We start from the raw sequence: 24528 nt of genomic DNA, 5'->3' as shown, positions 1-24528 counted from the left end.
ATACCCGTTGGCCTTCATGTGAACTGCATTAGAGAGAGAGCCAGACTGGACTGACTGTATCCATTGGTGCATGCATGCATGAGCCACAGTAAGTGCAGGGTTAGTTAAAGCTTTTGTGCGACAACTGGGTTTGGGAGTTTAAGTGAGTATTCTTAAATGGAATGTGTCATCCTGGAAGTGTGGATGATGGCCTGAAAATGTGGATGTAGATTAATAAAAATCACTTCTCCATTAAGCATCTTCTCATCTGTTTCATTAATCCTGACAGAAAGCAGCTGAGTGCATTTAGTTCTTGAGCAGGCAGGAGTCAGGGAGGGGGAAGAGCTAGGAGAAGGGTTCATACAAACAATACATTCTAAAGTTAGAGTCTGAGAGCAGAAGGCATGAGGGGTTAGAGGACTGGAGGTAGGACCCTTTCACTGAGCTCCAGCCCTGCTAACCTCCTGGAAGAAATGGGGTTCCCCAGGGAACCCTGACCAGGGCTGAGAACATGTTTCATGAACTCCTCCATCTACAGAGGTAGTACTAAATGGAGTCACTCTGCCATGCTTCCCAGGCCAGACCCCCAGCTCTCCCAAAGCTGGTCAGAGCTCTTCTTGTCCCTGTCACCAGAATCACCCCCAACCCTGGGAGACCATCTGACACTAGTTAACCCTTTCTCACCATGGGAAGACCTCAAGGGTAGCAAGATCAAGCTCCTGGACATATCCAGCAGGTCTGTGGCCAACCTGACCCTCTTACCTCCATCGCCAGTGCCCTCTGCCCAGCTGTCCTGGGTGACCACCCTAGACAACCTGGTCCAGCCAGGTACCCCCGCAAATGGCTGTAGCTTGCTGCCCTTGCCCTCTGCTCTCTCTTGGCATGTGTGCACTGCCAGGCACCAGCCAATTCTCCCACCATAGCTTCCTTGGCCAAGGAGAACATGAAGTGTGAGGGCAGTAGCCTCAAAACAGAACCTTCAGGCCCGGCCCCCAGGATGCCCCTGGCCACGGCCACATACAACTTCATCTGCACTTGCTCTTCTGCCTCCCAGCGCTGGGCCCCAGGTCAGGACCTCCCATGAACGAAAACCCTCCAGCTGTGTTGGTAAACTCCACACAGGCCTGGGATGAGCAGTACAGGGTACAGGTATCAACACAGCCTGCCCCAGAGAGCGACACTGGAGTGGACAGAACCTTTGCTGCCACATGCTGCTCCCCCAGGGCCTAAGGACAGGCTGCCCTGTCCTGCATCCTGCCTCGGCTGTTCAGCTTCAGCCTCCCTTCCATGTGCCCATATTCCATGCAGGATGTTGCCCAACACCACAACCTCAATTAGGAAGCAGGCAGTCTTCTCTGCCACTGAGGGCAAAATGCCAAGCCACCCATTCCCAGCTTGCAGTTGCCAGAGGCACGATGCCAGCCTTAGGGCCTCAGGATTCTTAGGTCTTCACCTTCGGCCTTCAGGACACACCTGTGAGCAAAGAGTGCCATCCCGGCTGGGCTGACTGGCTCCTCTCCCCGTGCAGTGGAGCCTCCGCATGGACTCAAGGAACAGAGCATGTGGCCAACCCAACCCCTACACTTCCTCTCCCACAGGGCTCAACCAACTACACACAGCATTGCTGAAACAAGAGACTAACACGAGAAAATTATTTAAATTGATTTCAGTTAAACTGCTTAACTGAATCCAGGCTGCCCTTATTAAATCAGCCCTTTCATTAGTACTTGCTCTTCTGCCTCACAGCCATGGGAGGTCAGGACTTGCCCTCAACAATAACCCCCCATCTGTGGTGGTGAAATCGCTGAAGGCATAGGCCAGGGAGCACTTGTGCCATGCTCAGCACAACCTGCCCCAATGACAGCCCTGGAATGGACCAAACCCTTAAAACCAGCTGTAGCTGAGCGGGAACCCGAGGACAGACTCCCTTGTCCTGGCTGCTGCCTCACCCCTCTTCAGCTTGAGCTAATTATCCATGTGTCCCTGCCCCACACTGCATCTTGCCTGCTACCATAACCTCAGCTGTGAAGCAGACAGTCTCCTATGCCACCAAGAACATCACATCAAGCCGTTTATGCCCAGCCTTCAGTGCCAAGTGTACACTCCTAGCAGTGGGGACTTGGGGTTCTTGGGCCTCTGCATTTGGCCATCAGGACATGCCTGTGATTACAGAGTGGCAGCCCTGGCGGGCCTGACCAACTCGACTCCCCATGTAGCATGGACTCGGAGGACAGAGCACTTGCCCAAACAAACCCCTAGGCTTGCTCTCTTTGGGGGCTCTCCCAACAGACACAGCTGACTGACTCATGAGACTAACACATGCAAATTATTTAAACCAATTTCAATCAAACTGCCAGGCTGCCTCTGGACAGCCCTCATCCAGTCAGCCCAGAGTGCCCTCCTTCCTGCCCCTACTCCCATGGCATCAGAGTAGGTTCTTGGTCATGGTATTCACAGCACCTTCTAGAAATTTCTTCACTTTTTTACCAGGAACAGATCAGTTGCTGGGCCAAGGTTTAAGCAGGCAGTTGGTGACAAGTGTCAGATGGGGGTCTGGACTTGACTAGGCACTGCTCAGTGAGGAAATGCTGGGCACTGCAGGCCCCAGTTCAGAGGGATGGAGATGGCCCAGCAAGCTCTTGACTTAAACACCTGGAAGAGTAAAGCATCAATGAGCTCCACAGTTGGCTGCCATTGAACTCCCACTCAGTCCTGTCTACTCCCACACCCAGCCCCCTGGACAGCCACTTCATCAGTCCTTCTAGCACTAGATCTTCAGCTGCCCATGTCCATGTCCAACCAGGCCACAATTACTCCTCCCTCAGGGAAGAACTATTCCCCTGATCGCTGGGATCCTGCCCTGCAACCCTCTGCCCCAGGCCAACCACACCACAGCCCTAGATCCATTCTTACCTGGATTATGTAAAGAGTGATTCCCATCTGGAAACCTGAAAGATGCCATCTCACAGATGCAGAGAAGAGGCATACTGCAAACCTGTGTCTTCAGAGACCATGAACTGCTGTACCCTAACATGGCACAGTTTGAGCTACCACGACTAAACCTGCAGAGGGTAAGGTCAAATCAGGAGATTACTGAATCTTCCCCTGTGTCCCCCAGCCCTGCAAGAAATCTAGTACCAGTCCCAATCAACTCTGCTTGCCTAGCACACAGCTCAGGAATAGACATCTGATGCCAAGTGTAAAGGCTGGAGGGTCAGAGAAGAGCCAGTTACTCAAGGTCTGCAGGACAGAAACAACCCAGTTACCAGGAACACAAGCAAGTGGCCACCTTGTCTCAGGACTCACCCTCTGCTCTAGTTCCTTGGCACTGCTCTAGCGCCCCCAGTGGCCCTGACTGGGACAGCCCAGCTTCAGTTGGGCAGGTGTGTCTAGGGATGGCAAGTTAGAATGCCCAGGTTTCCCATCAGCTGTAAAACTCTGGCTGAAAATCAGCTTCTGCCTCTGAATGAGGCCGCAGACACCAGCCTAGAAATTATTTCATTATTTTTAACAGTGGCAGGGAGTTCTACAGACCTGGGAATAGAATGAAGACTAAGACTCCCCCCGCCCCAACATCATTAAATAGATGAAAACAAATACACAATTGTCATACTAACTAATAAATATTATGGAATCACGACCTAAGGAGGAAGTTGCCTTGATATGCCTTCATGAGAAGATGACACAGAGCTGGAAACACTGAAAACTCCACATACTCACCCACCATATGGCGTGCCGTCACTCCACCACCACCAGCCCTCGTTATAGCTGAGGCCAACCCAAAAGGAAGCGTCCTTGGATAACTGCGACAACAAGCTCTTCCAGGGAGAACTCTGAGAGGAGATTCAGAGAGCACAGGTGGGTGGACAAAGACACATGCCAAGGACAAGGGTCACTGGTGACATACAGGTCAGTGCCTGCCTGTGGTACCTGACCACCTTTGGTTACTGGGTTCTGCACACCTCAAGGCCACATGTCAGCCAGCTAACAGTTCCTGCAATGTGGGTTCGTGAGGTGCAACCACCCACAGTGCTGTGCCATGCCACTGGGTGGAAAGGCTGCTGGCTACTCGGTGCTAAGGATCGTGACTGTTCTTGTCCACCAAGCCATGGGACTGGCATGCACTACCGATCATAATCCGATGCTGCATCTCTATCAAATGCCTCCCCTCCAGGTCACTTACTTCATGATAAAAACGACTCCTAGAAGAATCTTTGAGTGTGGCCATGTTGGATAACAGAGATTTGCAATACTCCTGGCTACTCTGCCAATTTCTCTTGGTGAATGAGACGTGAAAGCATCTTCCCTGGGTGGGTATCCAGCCCAACACACAGCAGACGTCTAGAAAGCAGGAAGAAAGTGATGGCGGGACCACCTGGGATGAAAGCAATGCCCCCACCGTCCGGCTGCTAACCACAACCCCGGGTCCTGGCCATCCCTCTGTGGACTTCTGACCTCTGCAATCCTTCTCAGCTCCTTTCTGTCCCCTCCACCATGGAAAATGTCTATGCATGTGTATGTGTACTCAGTAAAAGGCCTGTGGGGTGGAAGAAGCTGTCACTCTCAGCTGTTCCTTCAATGGAGGTGCAGTTGCGATGCTGTGGGAACAGGGAGGGGCAGTCCTGACGTTGTGACCTCACAGCACAGAGCAGAAGAAGATTCAGGAAATGACAGCTGGAGGTGTCTGTAAACACTCTTCCTGCCCTCTCAGACAGACAGAGCCCAACCCTGGCCACACTCCCAAGCCCTTTCTGCACCAGTCCTAGTGGCCCCTGGCTCTTGCCTAGGACTCCTGCCTCAGCCTGGACTTTCCCATCCATGTGTCCCTTCTCCCACTGCTACTTTCAAAGTGGATAGACCTTGTGGAGCAGAGGGGCTGCTGCACTCAAGTCCTCGAATGCTCCCACTCACCCACTGCTCTGTGAGAGCGTCACGTGGACTTCACCACCTTGCCCCCTACCGGCCTGCACCTAGAGCAGCCAGTAACTCTTCCCCTTCAGGCAGTCTTTACAGGTGCACATTCCCAGTGAAGCTAAGTCCTTTGGAGCTGGGTGAACCAACTTCATGAACAAGTGCAGGGGATTCCAGACTCCAGCAGTTGCTGTCAAGGGGTGAAACCAGTTTGTACTCTGGACTGCTGCCCTTGGAGCTGAAGTGAGTACCACTAGATGCAGTGTGAAACTTCATCCTTCCACCTGTTTACTGCCAAGCACAGGTCTTGTAAGCCCAGCTCTGCTCCCCTGTCCTTTCCCTGCACAACTCCTGAACACTCCCTGACCCCTGCCCATGGTGCCCCCTCATCTGACTACTTAACATTTAACCATGCCCTCCAGCTCCCCGAGTACCAGAGCAGGTACCTTGTGAGGAACAAGTGAAGAAGGGCTTCAGTGTGTCCTGCAGGTGGTTCAGCTTCTGCTGCACAGCCTGCCTCTGTGCCACCTCCATTTGCAGGGACTTTTGCGTCTTCTCTTTTTCGGCTTGGTGGATTTCCAGCTGTACTTGCGTGGCCTGGTGTGCCCTCTGCTCCTCCTCTAGTGTTTTTTGGCTCTGGGTCAGCTGTTCCTTGGAGTTCTGTAGGTCCTTTTCCATCTGCCCCAGCTGGACAGTTCTGAGGTGGAGCTGCTCCTGAAGGCTGCTGTTGGTAGATTCCAGCAGCCTGCCCAGCTGCCCAAACTGCTGAGATGCCTGCTGATCTAGATGGAGGGGACAGGTGAGGGGTATGTGAACACCTGCTGCAGCCATGCCCGGGAGCCCTGACTCTGTGCTGTTGGACACCTAATCAGCTACAGGGCTGAAATATGACCTCTGACCCTGAAAGACTGGTGATGAGGGAAGAACAGACAAGGCTGGGAAGTAGCTCCAAAGCTGAGGTGTGAACAATGTGCCTGTGGGGTCTATTGAACAAGTATTGTTGAAGTTGGGTAGAGTAGGGGATGAGGTGGCTTGGAGTAACTGGGGAGCCAGGGTCAGCCATACTCACATTGCATGCCCAGGCAGATAGCAGCCACCCCCAGCAGCAGGCAGGTGAGGAGCAGGCCGAGCAGGAGGTACTGTGAGCAGCAGGGATGGCCATGACCTTCGCAGAGGGAGGAAGGGAGGAAACTGAGGGTCTGTAGCTGGACTTTTTGGGGGTCCCTGGAGAAAGCATCCCTAGGAGGATCCTACAGAGATGATGGGGTGGGCCATAGCTGGCTGCTTTGAATGCTGGGGCATTTAGAGGCAAAGAGGGCGAATGTTCCAGAATCAAGACTGGGGTTAGGTGTTTGGAGGGATCAATGCCTGGTATCAAGGGGAAATAGCACTCAGGGCAGAGAGGAAACAGGTGGGTGGAACCAGAATGGGGACATCCCGTGGTGCAGTGTGCCTCTGGGGCCCTGGCAGGAAGGCTCTTTTCTGGCCAAGGTACACTCAGGGCCCACGGGGGCTCACCCCACTCGTGACCCTCTCTCTCTCCCACCAGGCTCCTATATGGCCAGTAGCACCTGGCAGTACTCACGGGGGACAGTACTCACAGAGGAGCATTTGCTCAGCAACTGAGGATATGGCACTGCTCCTTGCAGCTGGCTGTTCCATGTGGAACTCTGGGGAAGGGAGCAGAGATGGTTGCAGGCAAAGCCCGGGCAGTGCCCCACAGCCTCCTGCCAGAGACAACCAAGCATGTGGCCCTGTTGTTACTCCCCCTGACCCACCAGAGCCCTGGGATATCCTGACAGGGCTCCTGGTTGCCTCAAGGCTCCTGCCAGCGTATCACAGCTGATCTTCCCTGGGGACTCCATCAGGGTTCTCCCAGGGCCCCCTATATGGTCTCCTCAGTGTAAGCAGAGGTTGATCCCCAATTCTCCTCCCAATTGATTCTTATCCAGTATCTATCTACCCTTTTTTGATCATGAGGTCCCCGTTTCACATTTGAGATCAGCTCCCTGAAGCTGTCCCAACCCCCATTGGGAGTGCACCTGGCTTGTGGATGTTACTGGAACCTGGATACAGCTTTTCTCTCCTTCTACACTCCCTACCATAGAGAAGCATCCTCTGAAAAATACTGTAGACTCCCCTATGCCACACACAGACCCTACCATACACACACACACACACACACACACACACACACACACGTCCTCTGGGCTTACCATACCTGCTTGGTTTTCTGGTCCAGGGAGTAGCATCAGGCCTGTGGGAGCCTCAGGGGCTGAAGGCACCTGCACGTTCTCATAGGTGATATCCCCATCTTCATCAGATTCTGGGAAGGGAGAGGAGAGAAGAGGCCCCATGGCAGTGGGGTTGGAGACTGAGATTCAGGAGGATAACAGGGAGGAAGGGGCCCTTACACTTACCATGCCCTGGGTGGGAGATGTTCTTCCTCAGAGGAGCCTTCACGAACCGCAGGTCTGCATAGGTGATGACCTCTGCCATGGTCCCTGGCAGTGCCTACACCTTCACCTCCCCCTGCTTGCTCACCTAAGCCCCTCTCCTCTGCCACCCTGCTCATTCAAGAGCTTCCTAGTTCCCTCTGTGGCCACACTGCTCAGCACTTGATCCTGTGACTTGAGTCACAAAAGAGGAAGATGGGAGGGCCTGGCCTGGCGTCCTAGTGGCTAACGTCCTTGCCTTGAACACACCAGGATCCCATATGGGTACTAGTTCTAACCCTGGCAGCTCCACTTCCCATCCAGCTCCCTGCTTATGGCCTGGGAAAGCAGTCGAGGACGGCCCAAAGCTTTGGGACCCTGCACCCACGTGGGAGACCTGGAAGAGGTTCCAGGCTTCTGGCTTCGGATCAGCTCATCTCTGGATCAGCTTAGCTCCAGCTGTTGCAGCCACTTGGGGAGTGAATCATTGGACGGAAGATCTTTCTCTCTCTGTTTCCCTCTCTATATATCTGACTTTGCAATAAAAATAAATCTTTACAAAAAAAAAAAAAGAGGAAGATGGGAGTGCATCTCCAACAGATGGGCTCAGTGAAGCAGAAGTGTTGTTGAACCCCAGCCACACAGGATAGGAGGACTCTGGGGCCAGAGCCCAGGGCAGGGGAACCAGGTCTCTAAGACTCACCTCCCAATGCTGCTGTGGCAGTGCTGGACCCAGGGGCTTCACTCCTGACCATCCCTGTGTGTGTGGTCTGTGTGTGTGTGTGTGTGTGTGTGTGTGTGTGTGTGTGTGTGTGTGTGTGTAAGCAGTTTCTACTCTCTGGGTACCAACTGATTCCAGACACTTAACCCTAATTTTGATCCAGGGTAAAGCACATCCACCTCTCCATCCATCTGATGTGAGGGGCCTGGCATAGCACTCCAGCTCCCCAGCATCCTGGGTTTCTAGAAGATGTGAGTTCCATAGGGGATCTTGATCATCTGATTCATCCAATGGGAACTCAACGGTACCCCCCACACACACACCACAACCATCCATTCAGGGACTTTGGGAGCTAACAAGTGAGGATGCCTCAGAGGCATCCAGTCCAAAGCCATTCCTGGGGATTAAAGGTCTTGAGAGGAGGCACATGGACCCGCACTGTTGGGTCAGCACCCCCCATGCTCATGCCTCCTTCCTCTCCTCCTCACAGCTTTTCACTCCGAATGGCCCCTCTGCACTCTGAATGATCACACCTGTGGCCCTCAGCCCCTTCCTCCATCCCATTCTTGCATATCTCTGACAACACCTGGGCACAATGCCCAGGAAGCAGATGCCCAGGGATTACCAAAGGCCATAACCTCCTAGTCAACTGAAGTCAAGAACCCAGAGAAGACCCAAATGCTGAGTGACCAGACACCAAGGCCACTGAGAATTTATTTCCTTAGTCTCACTGCCCAAGAAATACTCTTCCTCTACAAAGTCCCAGCTCTTCCCACACTGTACTTACTCAGCCCTGAGACGAAACAGGCCTTTGTGAGGAAGGAAGGAGTGCCAAGGCCTGAGGTGCCCTTGTGAGTGGTAAGAACCTGACAAAGTGGAGGAGCAGAAGAGACCAAAAAAGGGCAGAAAAAGGCCTGCTGGGCAGCAGTGCCTGAAAGTGTTTCTACAACTTTTGGTTTCTAAGAAGCTGCCTCTCACAGAGGGACTCACCAGGTATTATATCCAGCAATGGCACTAGGAACCAACCCCAATAGGGAGATGGGAAAAACCCATGGCCTTGAGGTTGACACCTTCCTCCCCAAAGCCCCTCCTGAAGGAGGGGAGAAAGTCCACACCACAGGCCAACAGCCCATGTAGCTACTACTGGTGTATGGCGGGCCCTGGGCTAGGCCTTCATAGCTGGCCACATAGAAAGTGGCCACGGTGGCAGAAGGCACACTTGTCAGCTCAGGGCTGGGTGTGGGAAAAGGAAGTGCCTGGATGTGCATGTGCACATGTGTGTCAGGACAGCCTGTTTGGGTGTGTCCATTAGAGGGGAGCATCTGTCAGGACACTCCCAGATGGAGGGTTCTGTGTCTGGGGGCTGCCTGTCATGTCACTGTCACTTTCATCAGGCTGGGACTCACCAGACCATTTTCAGAAAAGCCACCAAAAGGGCATGGCAGCCAGCACTGCGAGTGTTTCCTTGCTCCGGCCCACTCTTTCCTAAGGCATCTCTGCAGCTGTTCACCGGCTCTGCTTGACTAAAGTTTCCAACAGCCCTGCCCTCCTATCACCCCACTACCCACAGGGCCTCCCCCAGATATAGACAGTGTGAGATGTGTGGGTGACTCCCTGGGGACCTCAGAGCCCAAGGAAGCAGGTGGGGGCCCAGTGGGTGGGGACAGAGGACATGTGTGTTTCTGTATGTGAGAGAGACTGTGCATGCATGTGCATATGTGAGAGACTGTGTGTGCATGCGTGTATGTTAGAAACTGTGTGTGTGTGTCTGTGTGGTACACAGCCGTGTTGTGGATATTCATTGCAGGAACCTGGATAGGGAGTCCACAAACTGTAGCTAATGTCCCAGTGTTCACAGTCAGTGCACTAGTGTTCATAATCTGGCTGCCCAGGCAAGCGCCAAAACCAAGCTTCAGGTGTGCATGTGCTCAATACAAGACCAGCTGGGGGAGAAGAGGGCAGGGGTCACAGAGCAGGTTAAGTGGCTGCCTGGGCTGCCTGCATCCCCTACCAGCACAGGGCCCTGTTTGAGTCTCAGCTACTTTGATTCCTTTCCAGATTTTTTATAATGTGCACCATGGGCAAGGACAGATGATGGTACAGGAACCTGAGTCCCTGTTACCCACTTAAGAAAACTGTATTAAAATCCAGGCTCCTGGCTTGGTGATGGACTATTCTCTCCCTCTCTCCATCTTTCTCAACCTTTCTCTTTCTGCCTTTCAAATAAAGTAAAAATATGTAAGTGCACGTGGCCTCACTCTTCTCTCCCAAGGCATCAGCAGGGGTGTCCCCATGGAACTGTGGTAAGCTACAGGCTCACAGGCACCCTCTTGGCTAACAGGCTTGATCCGCATTCTTGTTCCCTTATGTCTTTTGCTGCTGGGCTCCTGTGTCCACTTGCCATTCTGTGTGTCTTGAAGCTATGTGTCTGCTGAACTCCTGAGAATCTGACTGGAGAATCAACGTCAAAGCTGATTCAGCTCTGTCAGGCTGAGGTTGAGACCTGGCCATGGACTGTGAACTGTGGTTGCTTTGAGACCTCGATGTGGGTTCAGGCTCTGTGCTCCTACAAGGTGGGTGTGTGTCCTGAGTCAAGCTTGAACAAGGCAGATCTCTGAGCACATCTGATGGCAGGAAGACTGTCTAGCAACAATAACAGTAACAGTGTTTAACAGTTGATTAAGGAATTGCATTCTAATCCGACCTGGCAAACAATTAGATTGTTAGCCATTCAGACTTGAAGGTTATTAATAATTTCTCTCCAGGAGCCAGCATTGTAGCCTGGCAGGTTAAGCCATCACCACCAATGCCAGCATTCCATCTGGACATTTGTTCAAGTCCCAGTTGCTTCACTTATCCCAGCTTGCTTGTAGTGACCAGTGAAAGAGGCAAAAGGCAGCCCAAGTGTGTGGGATCCTACAGACTGATGTGGGAAGCCTGGAAGAAGCTCCAGGCTTCACTCTGGTCCAGCCTTTGATGTCATGGCCATTTGGAGAGTGAATCGATGAACCGCGTATCCCTCCCCCTCTCTTTCTCTTTCTCCTCCCCTCTCAATTTCTCTCTGTAACTCTGCCTTTCAAATTAATAAACACAAACAAAATAGTATTTTTCTCTAATCTTCCTAACATAAACAAATTCCTCCTTTACTTTTTAAAGATTTTATTATTATTACTATTGAAAGCAAACAGGGGATAGGGATGCAAATTGGAACAGTCACACACAAGAATCAGGTCTAGAATCACCTCAGATGAAATTTCTTTGGGAATTCCCCCAACTTAAGCACTGGACTCAGAACCCCAACCTTGGAGAGAATTGCAGGTTCCATGGTCTGACTGTGGAGTGCATGTGTCAGAGCTGAGCCTCCTCAGTGGCTCAGATGGAGCAGTGGACAGCATATCCAGGTGCACATGGAGGATACAGCACTACATTGGAATCTTCAGAAGAGAATACCTGGTACCACAACAGAGGATGGAGGACAGAACAAATTGATCAACTATCCCAGCCACATTTTGGCAGTGAAAATCTGGGTGAAAGGATAATAAAGTGGACTGTGTCAACTAATGGATTCTGGAGAGATTTCATCATGCTTGGAATTACGAGACTGACAATAATTCAGAACTGTTAAACTATCAAAACCTCTTGAGCTGGACCCTTGTGGCCTGCCCCACATCAGGAACCCTGGGATGGCGTCAGGTGGCTGTCCTCCATCCCAGCATCTCGAGGCAGTTGGGAGGCTGGGTGTGGCTTTCCCCATCTCACTCCTTCCCCCAGATGCAGGGAAGAAAAAAAAAAGAGAGAGAGAATGTGGAAACAATGGTCTCACCCACCTTCCTATAGTCCTTGACCCTTTGCACCTTAATCGACTATGTGAAAATCATCAGGGCCCGGCGCGATGGCGCCTTGCATGCCCGGGATCCCATATGGACGCCGGTTCTAATCCCAGTGGCCCCACTTCCCATCCAGCTCCCTGCTTATGGCCTGGGAAAGCAGTTGAGGACGACCCAAGGCTTTGGGACCCTGTACCAGAATGGGAGACCCAGAAGAGGCTCCTGGCTTCGGACTGGCATAGCATTGGCCATTGCGCTCACTTGGGGAATGAATCATCGGGCGGAAGATCTTCCTCTCTGTCTCTCCTCTCTGTATATCCGCCTTTCCAATAAAAATTTTAAAAAAAGAAATCATCAAAAATAAAGATAATTATCTTTCAAAATGAAAGCAAACAGATTTATGGAGAGAAAGAGAAAGATCTTTCATCCACTGATACACTTCCCAAATGGCCATAGTGGCAACAACTGAACTAATCTGAAGCCAGGGGCCAGAAACACCTTCTGGACCTCCCACAGGGTTCAAGATCCCAAAGCCTTGGGCCATTCTCTGCTGCTTTCCCAGGCCATTAAGCCATTGCGCCATGCCCACCTTATTCCTATTTTTAAAAGCATTGTCAGGATTTATTTTTATTGTTTTGAACTTACTTGTTTTAAAGGCAGTTGTAGGGTGTGTGGGATGGCTCAATGACTAAATCCTCACACTGTAAGCACTGAGAACCCATATGGACAACACTTCTCATTCAGTTTCCTGCTTATGCCCTGGAAAAGCAGTAAAGGATGTCCCAAAGCCTTGGGCCTTGCACCCATGTGGGACAGCCTGTCCTCTTTGTAGTGGCCCACCTAGCTCCTCATTTCAGATTGGGTCAGCTTTGGCCGTTGCAGCACTGGGGCATAAACCAGTGGATGGAAGACTTTTCTCTGTTGTCTCCTCTCCATAAATCTGATCTGCCTTTACAATAAAGATAAATAAATCTTAAATTTAAAAAAATAACAAAAGAAAGGTAGATTTACAGAGAGAAGAGAAGACAGAGATAGACAATATTCCATTTGTTGGTTTTGGGAGCATCTTCCAGGTCACACTGGATATAGGACTGCACATTTATTCCATCTTCCACTTCTTTCCCAGCAACATTCACAAGGAACTAGATCAGAAGTACAGCAACCAAAACTCAAACCTGTGCCCATTTGCAGTGCCAGCATGCAATTAAAGGTTAAACCTACAATGGCACAGCACCGACCCCTAGAAAAGGTTTGAAGAGCTAAGTGTCAGATGCTGCATATTTCAGCTCATCCAGGAATATGGTATCCTCCCTGAAGTTATAAAAGACAAACCTTCAAGCCTGCTTCATGCTGCCACCTATGATTGCCCCCGGAGTGGGCTGGTGAATTACATAGGAGAAAGGGCTCAAGAGTAGGAACCTCTGGGAAGAGCTCCCAGTGTGGGATGGAAGAGGTTCATCTGCAGCTGCCTGGGGAAAGGCCAGCCAGCATCAGGAAATCCACAAGTTCTCTGAGGACTCTGAAAGTCAGGCTGTGTCATAACCATAGTCCACCAACCTCCAAAGGACCTTCCCTCAGCTATTATCTAGATGTGGCAGATGGGAGGATGACCTTCCCAAAACACTCAGATCACTGGCCCTGGAACCAGTAAGCATGCTACTTACTGCATATATGTACATGTGACCAACAGGAGGACCCTTAGATAGGGAAATTGCTCTGTTACATCCTCATCAACCTGACAATCACACCCCTGCCAACCTTCAGAATAAACAGACTGGATGAGAAACAGAGAGTCCAAGAGGTATGAGGTGAGGAAGACTCCCATGGCACTTGCTGGCTCTGAAGGTGGAGAAAGGGGGCCAGAGCCAAGGGATGCAGGAAGCCTCTGGACACTGGAAAAGGCAGAGAGTTGGTTTGCCATGAGCCTCCAGGAAGGAACCAGCCCTGGACACAGCTTGATTTTAGTCCAGGGACTCTTGTGTTGGAATTCTGAACTCCAGGTCAATAGAGAATAAATGTCCAACCTTGAGGGTGCTGGGTGTGTGGCCATTTGTTAGAGCAGTGATAGCTGTGTTTCCTCAACTGCAAAGGAAACTTGATGTAAAGGGAAGACAATATCTCACAGAGGAAGCTCGGGCTTGCCACTCTGGATGGTTGGACAAGTCGTCATTACCCACTTGCAAAAGGCAAGACAATCATGATTTCAATTAAAGGTACGCATGCCGGAGATACAGGGAACACATACTTTATCACAAGACTCTGTGAAGTCAGTTGCCTTCCCTCAGAGTGGAGGGAAAGACACAGGTAACCCACAGCCAGTAGGAGCCTTCACACTGGGGTCACTGCAGCCAGGGAGTGCCGAGGGTCCCTGGAACTTGCCCTGAATCATTTCTTAGTCCTGTGTTGAATGGTGACACAGAGAGCACTGTCATCAGTGCTGATGGCCCTAGGCTGAAAGGAAGCACGGAAGGGCCAACTCAGGATGCAAGAGGTATTAGCAGGGACATCGGCAGTCCCAGCCATGCAATGAAACGTTACAGAGATAAATAATCAGGGCTTGCTGGTACTGAATAGTGAAATACTGAACTCCAAGAGGAACTTGTTCTCTAGTGTCAAGAGCAGGGAGCCTTTGCTGAAGCAGAGTTGATGGACAGAACTTCCAGCAGAGACAACATGATTGAGGCGATTCTGGGGAATGCAATGTACTTATTCCACAAATTATAGCTCAGTGGGCTATTGTCTTTGCAAACCTTTCACATAAATGGGAGGTTTGCAACAAAATACTGCTCATAGGACTAAATATTTGTAGCCACATATGTCCACACCCAAAACTCTTTTGAAAGGAAAACCCCTTGCTGTTGAGCTAGTCCTGGATCCTAGGTGTGCTTTATCTTCTTACTCCTGCTCTGAGCCTAAGAGATTAAAATAAACAAGGAATGAGGCAAAATTTGTGGCACATCAAGTCTCTTGGGATTTACTGGCCTGCAATCCTATTTCTGAGGACTGACTAGACTGAGTAGACTGACTTGGGATACTCCAAGGTAATCCCGGGATCCCCAGGACTCTGCCCCAAAGATGCTGGCATAGTGCCCTCCCCAACACATTCCAGCAGAATCAAAACAATCAACCAAGTACCTGTCGACCCTGACTATGTACCCCAAAAGAAAAATAGGTTTCTCGGTTGGAAATGAAGGTGAGCTGCATGCAAGGATAGCTCCCTGGAAACTGACTGCTGCGGGGAGGAGACCCTGAGGAAGGCTGATTGGAGACGCCTCCCCTGTGGCCTGGATGTGCCTGCTCTCCACCTTGGTGGGAACAACGGCCCACTGCTTCCTGCTTCTGTCCATCCAAAGCTGCAGCGTAAGCAACTTGCTCCCCTCCCTAAGCTGCCCTGACTACCCCACAGGTGCCCTAAGGTGAAGTGGCAGACTTTGGAAGGGGGCCTACCAGAATGAATCAGGCTGTCCCTTCATCTCAACGTCAGATGGAACCCAGCACCCATGCTCAATTCATACAAGTCATCCAGCACCCGGAGCAGTACCTGGTGCATCTGCCTAAACCAGCCTCACACAACGGGAATCTCCTCACATCCAATAAAGCTAGGCAGTTGACACCTTGACACCTGAAAATCCATTTGCCTTTCCCCTATTAAGAACTCGCGAATACAACGTGGGAAAAGCAGCTGAGTGTTTAAGTATTTGTGCAGTTAGAGTTGGTGAAGGATGGTGATATCAAAGATCTCAAACAAGATGATGCTTCCCAAAGTTAGAATCTGAGAGACACCTGAGGGGAGGAGGGGAAGGGGCTGGAGGTGGGATCCCTTCTCTGAGCTCAGCCCCACCAGCTCCTAGAGGATACAGGGACCCAGAAGGGAACTTTGGCCAGGGTAGAGAATAAGCCTTACAGATTAGTCCATCTACAGGAGTTGTGCCCAGAGGGGTCTTTCCGCCACGATTCTCAGGCCAGACCCTTGAGAATAGTCACTCAGACCTACTCCTGCTCTGGTCACTAGAATCACCCCTGAGCTGGGAAGACCTCAGGGATGGCAAGATCAAAGTCACGGACACACCCAGCTGGCCTGTCAAACCCCAGCTCCTTGTACCTCCCTCAACAACGCGCTCTGCCCAGCTGCTCTGGGTAACCACCTTGAAGAACCTGGCCCAGCTGGGCACCCCTGCCAACCACTCACTGCCCTTGACATCCAAGCTTCCTTGACATATGGAGATTGTACTGCCAGGCATTGGTTCTCTGGCCATGGTACCCTTGGCTGAGAAGAGCATGGAGTGTGACAGCAACAGCCACAAGCCAGAATCTGAGACCCGGCCCTGCAGTCAATCCTGCCATGGCCACACACAACTTCATCAGCACTTGCTCTTCTGCCTCCAGGCCCTGGACCCCCAGATCAAGACCTCTCCTCAACAACAACGCCCATCTGTGATGGTGACCTCCTTGCAGGCCAGGATTGGGAGCCCTTACGCCATGCTCAGTACAGCCTGTACCAGGAAGCAGCCCTGGAGCTGACAGAACCCTTTTGAACACCTGAGCCCAGCACAGCCTGCCCTGTCCAGTGCTGCCTCGAGCCCTTCAGCTTTGGCTTCCTTTCATGTACCCACCGCCCATGCTGGTTGTCACCTGCTATTGCCACCTCAACTGCAAAGCAGGCACTCTCCTCTGCCACCAAAGGCACCACACCAAGCCACCCACACCCAGCCTGCAGCTGCCATGCTCCTAGTGTTCTTGGGCCTTCAGGACATGGCTAAGAGGACAGAGTGCCAGTCCTGGCCAGCCTGACCAACTCTACTCCCCACATAAGTAGAGTGTCAGAGTATAAAACACCGGTCCTATGGAAACTCTCAGAATGTGAGGAAGTCATGCAATTGAGTGTGAAGGCCTTTTACTGAGTACACATAGACAGGGCATTTTCCATCACTCAAACACAAGTACTGATTCTGTTAGGTTCCTGAGTGTGGCTTCTCACCTTCCCTTGAAAATTGAAAACAAAATTATCTCATCCACTTTGTAATATTTCTCGACCTCCCCACTCTAATCAGTGGTCCACATGAACAAACATCCTTCTCAACTATTTAATAACATCAAAAATAAAAATCAAGGAAAAATGGGGGAAAATAGCTGAGTGTATTCAGCTGTTGAGCAGGTGGGAGTCAGTGAGGGGGTAGAGCTTTGGAGAAGTGCTCATAGACAATGATGATTTCCAAATTTAGAGTCTTATCGAGCAGTAGAAGGGGGCAGGGCTTAGGGGACTGGAGGTGGTAACCCTTCTCTGAGCTCCAGCCCCAAAAAGCTCCTGAAGGAAAATGGGCCCAGGAACCCTGACCAGGACAAAGACACAGCTCATGAACTCTTCCACCTGCAGGCACTTTGAAAAGGTGATTCCTCCAACACACTTCCCAGACAAGACCCCCAGCTCTCCTAAAGTAGGTTAGACGTCTTCCTGCCCCGATCACCAGAATCACCCTTCAACTGGGGGGGTGGGGACCATGTTGACCCAGTCAAGCCCCTCCTGACTCGGGAAGATCTCAGCAATGACAAGATCAAGCACCAGGACATGCCCAGCAGGCCTGTTGCTCCAATGCCGCTCAGTCCTCCATCACCAATGCCCTCCACCCAGCTGCCCTTGGTGAGCACCATGGGGAAATGGACACTACTTGAAACCACCTCCCACCACGGCTGTCGCTCACTGCCATCATCCCCCCAAGCTCCCTTGGAACATGGAGACTGTACTGCCAGGTCCCAGACCTTCTGCCTTGGCACCCTCAGTTGACGAGAGCATGGAGTGTGACGGAAGCAGTTCCAAGGCTCCCCCTGGCTGAGGCCATACACAATTTCATCAGCTCTTGATCTTCTGCCTCCCAGCCCCAGAACACCAGCACAGCTCATTCCCTGAACAACAAACCCCCAGCTGTGCAGATGAAATCCCCACAGGCCTGGCTGTGGGACCCTGGCACCATACCCAGCACAACCTGGTTCAGGCAGTCGCCCTGGAATGACAGAACCCTCGCTGCCATCTGCAGCTCCCCAGGATCCAAACGACAGGCTGCACTATCCTGGTTGCCACCTTGGCCCCTTCAGCCAAAAGTCCTATCCATGTGCCCACACCCATGCTAGCTGTTACACACCACTACAACCTCAACTGGGAGAAGAGCAGTCTCTTCTGCCACCGAGGGTACCAGGCCAAGCCATGCATATCCAACCTGCGGCTGCCAGAGACACGCTTCTAGCAGTAGGACCTCAGAGCCCTTAGGATTCCATCTTTGATTTCAGGACATGCCTGTGAGCACAGAGTGACAGCCCTGGCTGGGCTGACCAGTTCTTCTCCCTAAGTAGGAGACCTCAGAATGGCCTCAAGGGTCAGACCACTTGGCCAACACAACACCTGGGCTCACTTTCTCACAGGGCTAATCCAACCACACACTGCATTACAAACACACAACATTAACACTTCAAAATTCATTAAAACAATTCCATTCACATAATCTGGCTGGCTCCAGGCTGCCCTCATCCACTCAGCTCGTGGAACATACTTCCCACCCACACTCCATGCCACCAGGACAGCTTCTTGGCCAAGGTGTCCACAGTCCCTTCTAGAAGCGTCAGGTGTGGGTCAGGCCTCATCTGGCCACAGCCCACTGAGGAAATGCTAGGCACTGCAGGCCCTTGGTGAGAGGCAAGGGCTCCGCTGGAACCTGGCAGGAACACCTGCAAGAGTAAAGCAGCAGTGAGCTCCACACCTGGCTGTCATCAAGTCCCACCCAACCAAAACCAACCCCAGTTGCCTGGTCAGCCACATCACCAGATCCCTTCAATGCTCTGTCTTTACCTGCCCCAGCTCATGCCCAGCCAAGCCACATTCCCTCATCTGGAAGGAATTTTTCCTTCTGACTCCTGGCCCCTACCCTGTACCCCCTCTGTCCCAGACACACCACACCACAGCCTTGGTTTCTCTCTTACCTGAATTCTACAAAGTGCTAACCCATATCAGGAAACCTAAAAGACGTCATCTCGCAGATGCAGGGAAGAGCGGTACTGCACACCCCTGACTCCAGGTGCCAATATTGGTCATAATGGTATAACCTGGAGCACCTGGAGGTGGTGAAATCAAATCAAGACATTACTGAACATTCCCAGCTGATCCTCCCTTCAATACCCACTCCTGTAGGAAACCTGACCCATTCCTAACTCTCCAGATCTCTGGATGCCAATCAAAGATGCTGGAGGGATAGTTACCCAAGATCCACAGAAGAGAAACTCACCAATTACCAGGAACACAAGCAAGGTGCTACCTTGTCTCAGGACTCACCCTCTGCTTTAGTTCCTTGGCACTGCTCTAGCGCGCCCCCAGTGGCCATGATTGGTACAGCGCAGCCTCAGTGGATGGCAAGTTAGAATGCCCAGCTGTAAAACCCTGGCTGAACCTCAGAATGTGGATCCCAAACTAATAACTATTTCCTTATTTTAACTGTTTCAGGGGTTCTAGATACCAAGGAATAGAATAAAGACTAACCTCCACCCAAAAAATTCTTAAATGCAGGAAAACAAATGGAAAACAAATAAGCAATTGCCATACAAACTGATGAAAACCTTCTGGAAATTGCCTTGGTACGTCTTTATGAGGAGAAGACATAGAGCTGGAAATACTCAAACCTACAACTCACCTGTAGTTGTTTGAGTTGTGCCCAACCCAATATGCAGTATCCACAGATAACTGCGACAATAAGCTCCTCCAGGAAGAACTCTAAAGGGAGATTCAGAAAGCACAGGTGTGGTCAAAAACGTACAACACAGACCAAGGATGCCAACAGAGGGCCGAGCCTGCTTGTGGTCCCTCACCACCACGGGTGACCGGGCCCTGTGATACTCAAGGGCCAGAGCCCAGCCAACTAAGAGATCCTGCCAGTGCCAGCTGCTAGGAGGGGAGGGGTACACCCGCAGAGCTGTGCTGCGAGGGTGTAGAGGCTACTGGCCACTCTGTGTAAGGGTCAGGACCGCCCATGTCTGCCATGGCATGTGGGCCAACATGCACTGCCCATCCTGATCTGATGATGCATCACTATCAAGTGGCATCCCCTCTGGGCTTACTTACTTCTGAATAATACCTTGAAGGAGAGTCTGTGAATGTGGTGAGGTCAGAAGACAGAGATTTGCAATACTTCTGGCTTTCCTGCCAATTTCTCTTAGTGAGTGAGATGTGAAAACATCTTCTTTGAATCAGTATCCAGCCCACCATACAGCAGGTGCCTAGAAAGCAGGAAGAGAAAGAGACACCAGCACCTTCTGGCCTGAGAGCAATCTCCCTGTGGTGGACTGCAGGCACATGCCCCTGGGTCCGAGGCTGTCACTCTATGGGCTTCTGCTCCCAGACCTCTGCATTCCTCCTCAGCTCCACTCTGCCTCCTCCACCATACAAAATACCCTGACTATATATACTCAGTAAAAAGCCTTCTCTTCAATACCATGACTTACTCACACTCTGAGAGTTTCCATAGCACCCGTGTTTCTATACACCCCACACCTCCTCAGTTCTGAACACTTTGCAGGACACCCCTAATTTTGTCAAATCTCACCATGGCTTCACAACCACCCATCAGCCTCTCACCCATTCATTCTTCTCTTTTGCTCCCTACAGCAGTCACCACCACACATTAAAATCATTTCCACATGGATTTCTTCAACTCTGAGTAAGAAACTAGAATAAAAAGGTCTAGACTGGGATGGCATGAGCAGATTTTTGTTTCTGGAGGGCTTCCCTAAGTCCAATATGAAGATTGACTAGGGAACAAATTCAAGCATAGTGATGGGCCAAGTGTCAAATGATTCCACAGGCCTGGTATTGCATCATGCAAGCCTTGGAGCAATAGCTGAGGCCATTAGCTAAATGCAGGAGAAAGGCTGAGTGGGAGCTGCACTAAACACTGGCCAGGGCGCAGGCAGTGCATGACAATGCAGCCTCATGGCACCAGACAGAATGTTCCCCAGTGTGGCACACCTTGGTGCAGCACAAGATACAGTGGTCAAGCAGGTTCCTGCAGAGTTCAGATCTTGCCAGTCAAGCACAAGAAGCACGCTAGACAAAGGAATGAGCAGTTGAGTGATGGTTGGACCTCAGCATGGGCACAGAGAGAAGTGAAGACAGGAGGCAGCTGACAGGCAGAGCAAGGGGAGGCGCCAGTGAGTCACAGAGCTCTGTGAGGTGGCAGAGGTGTGGGGTGGAAGAAGCTGGCATCAGAACCCCAGCATTCACAGCCGTTGTCTCAATGGAGGAGCGCTCAGGGATGAGCTGGGAATGAGGGGCAGCCCTGGCATGGGAACCCACAGCATGCAACAGAAGAAGATTCAGGAAATGACAGTTGGAGGTGTTTGCACACACTCTTCCTGCCCTCTCAGACACACAGAGCCCAACCCTGATCACACTCCCAAGTCCTCCACACGCCAGTGCACACAGCCCTGGCACCTTGCCTAGGATCCCAGCCTGCCTCAGCCTGGCATTTCCCTTCCACATTTCCCTTCTCCCATTGCTCCTTTCAAAATAGACAGACCCATGTGGAGCAGGGTTCTGCCACACCCTAAGTCCCTGAACACTCCCACCCACCCACCTCCCTGCGAAGGCTACATGTGGACTTCAGACATCTTATCCCCTACTGGCCAGCAGCTGGGGCAGTCGGTGATTGTTCACCTTCAGGGGTTCTCCAAGGGAGCAAGCACTAAGTGAAGCTATGTCCTTTGAAACCAGGTGAACCAACTTTGTGAACAAGTGCAGGGGGGTCCAGAGCTGACCTGCCGCTGTCAGTGAGGTGAAACTGATCTGCACTGCAGGCTGCCACCCTAGGAGCTGAAGGGAGTACCCCTACATCCACCAGCTTCATCCTTATCCCGCCGTTGGCCAATGACCACATATCTAGTTGGCCACAGCTCTTTTCCCCTGCCCTTTTTTCCTCATCAGCACGCTACCTCCTGAGTGCTCTCTCACCCCTGCCCCTGGTGCCCCTTCACCTGACTCCCTCACGACCAGTCAGCTCCTCCAGCTTCCTCATGCCCAGAGCAGGTACCTTGTGAGGGACAGGTGAAGAAGGGCCTCAGTGTGCCATGCAGGTGGTTCAGCTTCTGCTGCATGGTCTGATTCAGTTCCACCTCTCTGTGCAAGTCCTCTTGCATCGTCTTCCTGTCTGCCTGGCAGACCTGCAGCTGCTTCAGCACAGCTTGGTGTGCCTTCTGCTCTTCCTGTAGTGCTGTCAGTCTCCTGGCCATTTCTTTCTTGGAGTCTTGCAGGTCCTTTTCCATCTGCCCCAGCTGAACAGTTCTAAGGTGGAGCTGCTCCTGAAGGCTGCTGTTGGGGGCTTTCAGCATCCTGTTCAGCTGTCCAAAAAGCTGAAACAACTGCAGATCTGGGAGGGGGCAGGGTAGGGAGGTTTACAGGGAGGAATTTGGAAAGGGTATGAGAATACCTGCTGCAGCTGTGCCCTGTGCCCCACACTCTGAGGTCAGACCCCTATTCTGTGTCTTGCAATATTGCCCATCACAAGGCTGAAGCATAACATATGAAACCCCTGAAGCTTGTTATTTAGGGAAGACAAGGTGCTTGTGAGCAGATGGGGCTATAAACCAGCCCCAGTGCTGAGGGTGTGAGGGATTTGGCTGTGGGGTGCACTGACCATGGGCAGCTGAGGGTGGGGATTCTCAAGACGAGGTGGCTTGGGGAATCAGGGTCAGCCATACTCACATTGCATGCCCAAGCAGATTGCAGCCACTCTCACCAGAAGGCATGTCAGGAGCAAGCCCAGCAGGAAGCACTTTAAACAGCCAGAGTGGCCATGACCTTCACAGAGGGAGGGAGAACACTGAGAGTCTAGAGCCAGAGTGGGAGAACTCTGTGGTCAACATCCCGAGGAGCCACTGCAGAGGGGAGGAGGTGGGCAATGGCAAACCCGCCTGTGTGCTGAGGCAATTTGGAGGTGAATAAGGAGAATGTTCCAGAATAAGGGCTGGGGGTTGTTCCTGGTAAGGCAGATGGAGGGTCATTACCTGGTATCAAGGGGAACTAACACTCAGAGGAGAGAGGAAATGGGTGGGAAGGGACGGGTGTGATGACATCCCACGGGTGGGTGTGCCTCTGGAACCACAGCCAGAAGGCTCGTTTCCTGGCAAGGCACAGTGTGGAGCACATGGGCTGGTCCTGCACACCACCCCTTCTCTCCCTCCCTCCCAGTCTTTTCCGTTGCTGGTAAGGCTGGCAAGGGGAAAGAACTCATAGGGGAATATCTACCCAGCAGCTGAGGACAGAGCACAACTCCAGATGAAGCTGGCTGCCCCACCTGATCCTTGGGGACAGAGTGATGGTGATGGTAGCCGCAATGGAAGACCATGCCCCATAGACTCCTACCAACTAAAAACCCAACCCTGTGGACTCCCTGCTGCTGCCCTCCACCTGCAACTGCTCTAGGATGTCCTGGCCACCCACAGGATTCCTGGTCATCTCAAGATTCCTGCCCATGTCTCTCCCACAATTTCCCATGAGACACACCATTATGGCTCTCATGGGTTTCCCTTTCTGGTTTCCTCAGAGTAGGCAGGGGTTGATCCCCACCACTCCTCCCAATTGATCCTTACGCAGTATTTACCTTCCCCTTTTCCAGAATAACCCCTCTATCCTCTTCTGAGCTCAGCTCCCCATGGCTGCCCCAGGCCCCACCATGACCCCACCTGGCTTTGGGATGCTGCAAACACCTGACTCCAACTCTTGCTCCTCTCAGTAGCATCCTCTGGGGCCCACTGTGAACTCACCCACTCCACATGCAGCCCCTTTCCACCACAACACATACAAGTCCTCTGGGCTTGCCATACCTGCTTGGACTTCTGGTATGGGGGACTGCACCAGGCCTGAGGGAGCCTCTGGGGATGAGTGCACCTGCATGTCGTTGTAGCTGAGCTCCCCATTTTCATCAGTATCTGGGAGTTGAGAGGAAGAGGAGAGGAGAGGAGAGGAGAGGAGAGGAGAGGAGAGGAGAGGAGAGGGGAGGGGAGGGGAGGGGAGGGGAGGGGAGGGGAGGGGAGGGGAGGGGAGGGGAGGGGAGGGGAGGGGGAGGGGAGGGGAGGGGACAGAGGGGAGGGGAGGGGAGGGGAGGGGAGGGGAGGGGAGGACACATGGCAGTCAAAATGGGGCCTGGGGTTTTGGCCTTAAGGGATGAAGGGGCTGCTGCATCCTTACCCTGCCCCAAGTCGGAGACATTCTTCCTCAGACGAGCCTTCACAAACCGCAGATCTGCATGCCTGTTGGCCTCCGCCATGTTCCCACACAGCACCCTGCCCCAGCCCTGCCTGCTCACCTAAGACCCTCTCCTCTCCCACCCTGCTCACTCCAGAGCTCCAAGGTCCCTCTGTGGCCACACTGCTCTGCAGTTGAACCTGCAACTTGCCTTCACAAATGAGGAAGCTGGAAGTGTGTCCCTGATAGATGGGCTCTGTAAAGCAGAAGCATCATTGGGCACCAACCACAGGGACAGGGAGACACTGGGGCCAAAGCCTACGGCAGGGGAACTGGCTCATTAGATTGCTTTGACTGCTGCTGTGACAGTACTGGGCTCCAGGCCTCCTTCACTGCTGACCAGTCCTACTCCCTATGGGGGGTGTGTGTGTGTACATG

At 52.1% G+C, this 24528-nt stretch overlaps 2 protein-coding genes, 1 long non-coding RNA gene and 3 pseudogenes across 3 annotated transcripts; 3 read left to right on the top strand and 3 right to left on the bottom strand.

Moving 5' to 3' along the window:
• The window catches only part of LOC121144944, a 36426-nt pseudogene extending 34148 nt beyond the window's left edge, over nucleotides 1-2278 (top strand).
• A 25-nt stretch (nucleotides 2279-2303) lies between these two features.
• Nucleotides 2304-3507, bottom strand: LOC121145137. Its single transcript, XR_005881940.1, has 2 exons — nucleotides 2893-3507; nucleotides 2304-2631 (listed from the first exon to the last, which is right to left on the bottom strand). It is a non-coding gene; the product is annotated as an uncharacterized LOC121145137 (long non-coding RNA).
• A 694-nt stretch (nucleotides 3508-4201) lies between these two features.
• LOC121144943 (B-cell differentiation antigen CD72-like) lies at nucleotides 4202-7617 on the bottom strand (the record flags this gene model as incomplete). Its single annotated transcript, XM_040963589.1, has 6 exons — nucleotides 7311-7617; nucleotides 7112-7216; nucleotides 6492-6560; nucleotides 5960-6055; nucleotides 5337-5672; nucleotides 4202-4320 (listed from the first exon to the last, which is right to left on the bottom strand). Coding segments are annotated over exons 1-6 (804 nt in total), but the record flags the coding sequence as incomplete, so codon positions are not given.
• Nucleotides 7618-15060: 7443 nt separating this feature from the next.
• LOC121144941 lies at nucleotides 15061-16605 on the top strand (annotated as a pseudogene).
• A 915-nt stretch (nucleotides 16606-17520) lies between these two features.
• LOC121144940 lies at nucleotides 17521-18112 on the top strand (annotated as a pseudogene).
• Nucleotides 18113-18846: 734 nt separating this feature from the next.
• Nucleotides 18847-24255, bottom strand: LOC121145135 (B-cell differentiation antigen CD72-like). Its single transcript, XM_040963905.1, has 7 exons — nucleotides 24094-24255; nucleotides 23730-23834; nucleotides 22609-22734; nucleotides 21938-22273; nucleotides 19975-20129; nucleotides 19547-19626; nucleotides 18847-18974 (listed from the first exon to the last, which is right to left on the bottom strand). Exons 1-7 carry the CDS (start codon nucleotides 24170-24172, stop codon nucleotides 18860-18862), a joined length of 996 nt encoding a protein of 331 aa, XP_040819839.1. The 5' UTR covers nucleotides 24173-24255; the 3' UTR covers nucleotides 18847-18859.
• Nucleotides 24256-24528: the final 273 nt, after the last annotated feature.

This window comes from Ochotona curzoniae, unplaced genomic scaffold (genome assembly GCF_017591425.1).
Source record: "Ochotona curzoniae isolate NIBS_2020 unplaced genomic scaffold, NIBS_Ocur_1.0 scaffold_3208, whole genome shotgun sequence".
NCBI classification, from domain to species: domain Eukaryota; kingdom Metazoa; phylum Chordata; class Mammalia; order Lagomorpha; family Ochotonidae; genus Ochotona; species Ochotona curzoniae.
This window is presented reverse-complemented; position numbering and strand designations above follow the sequence as displayed.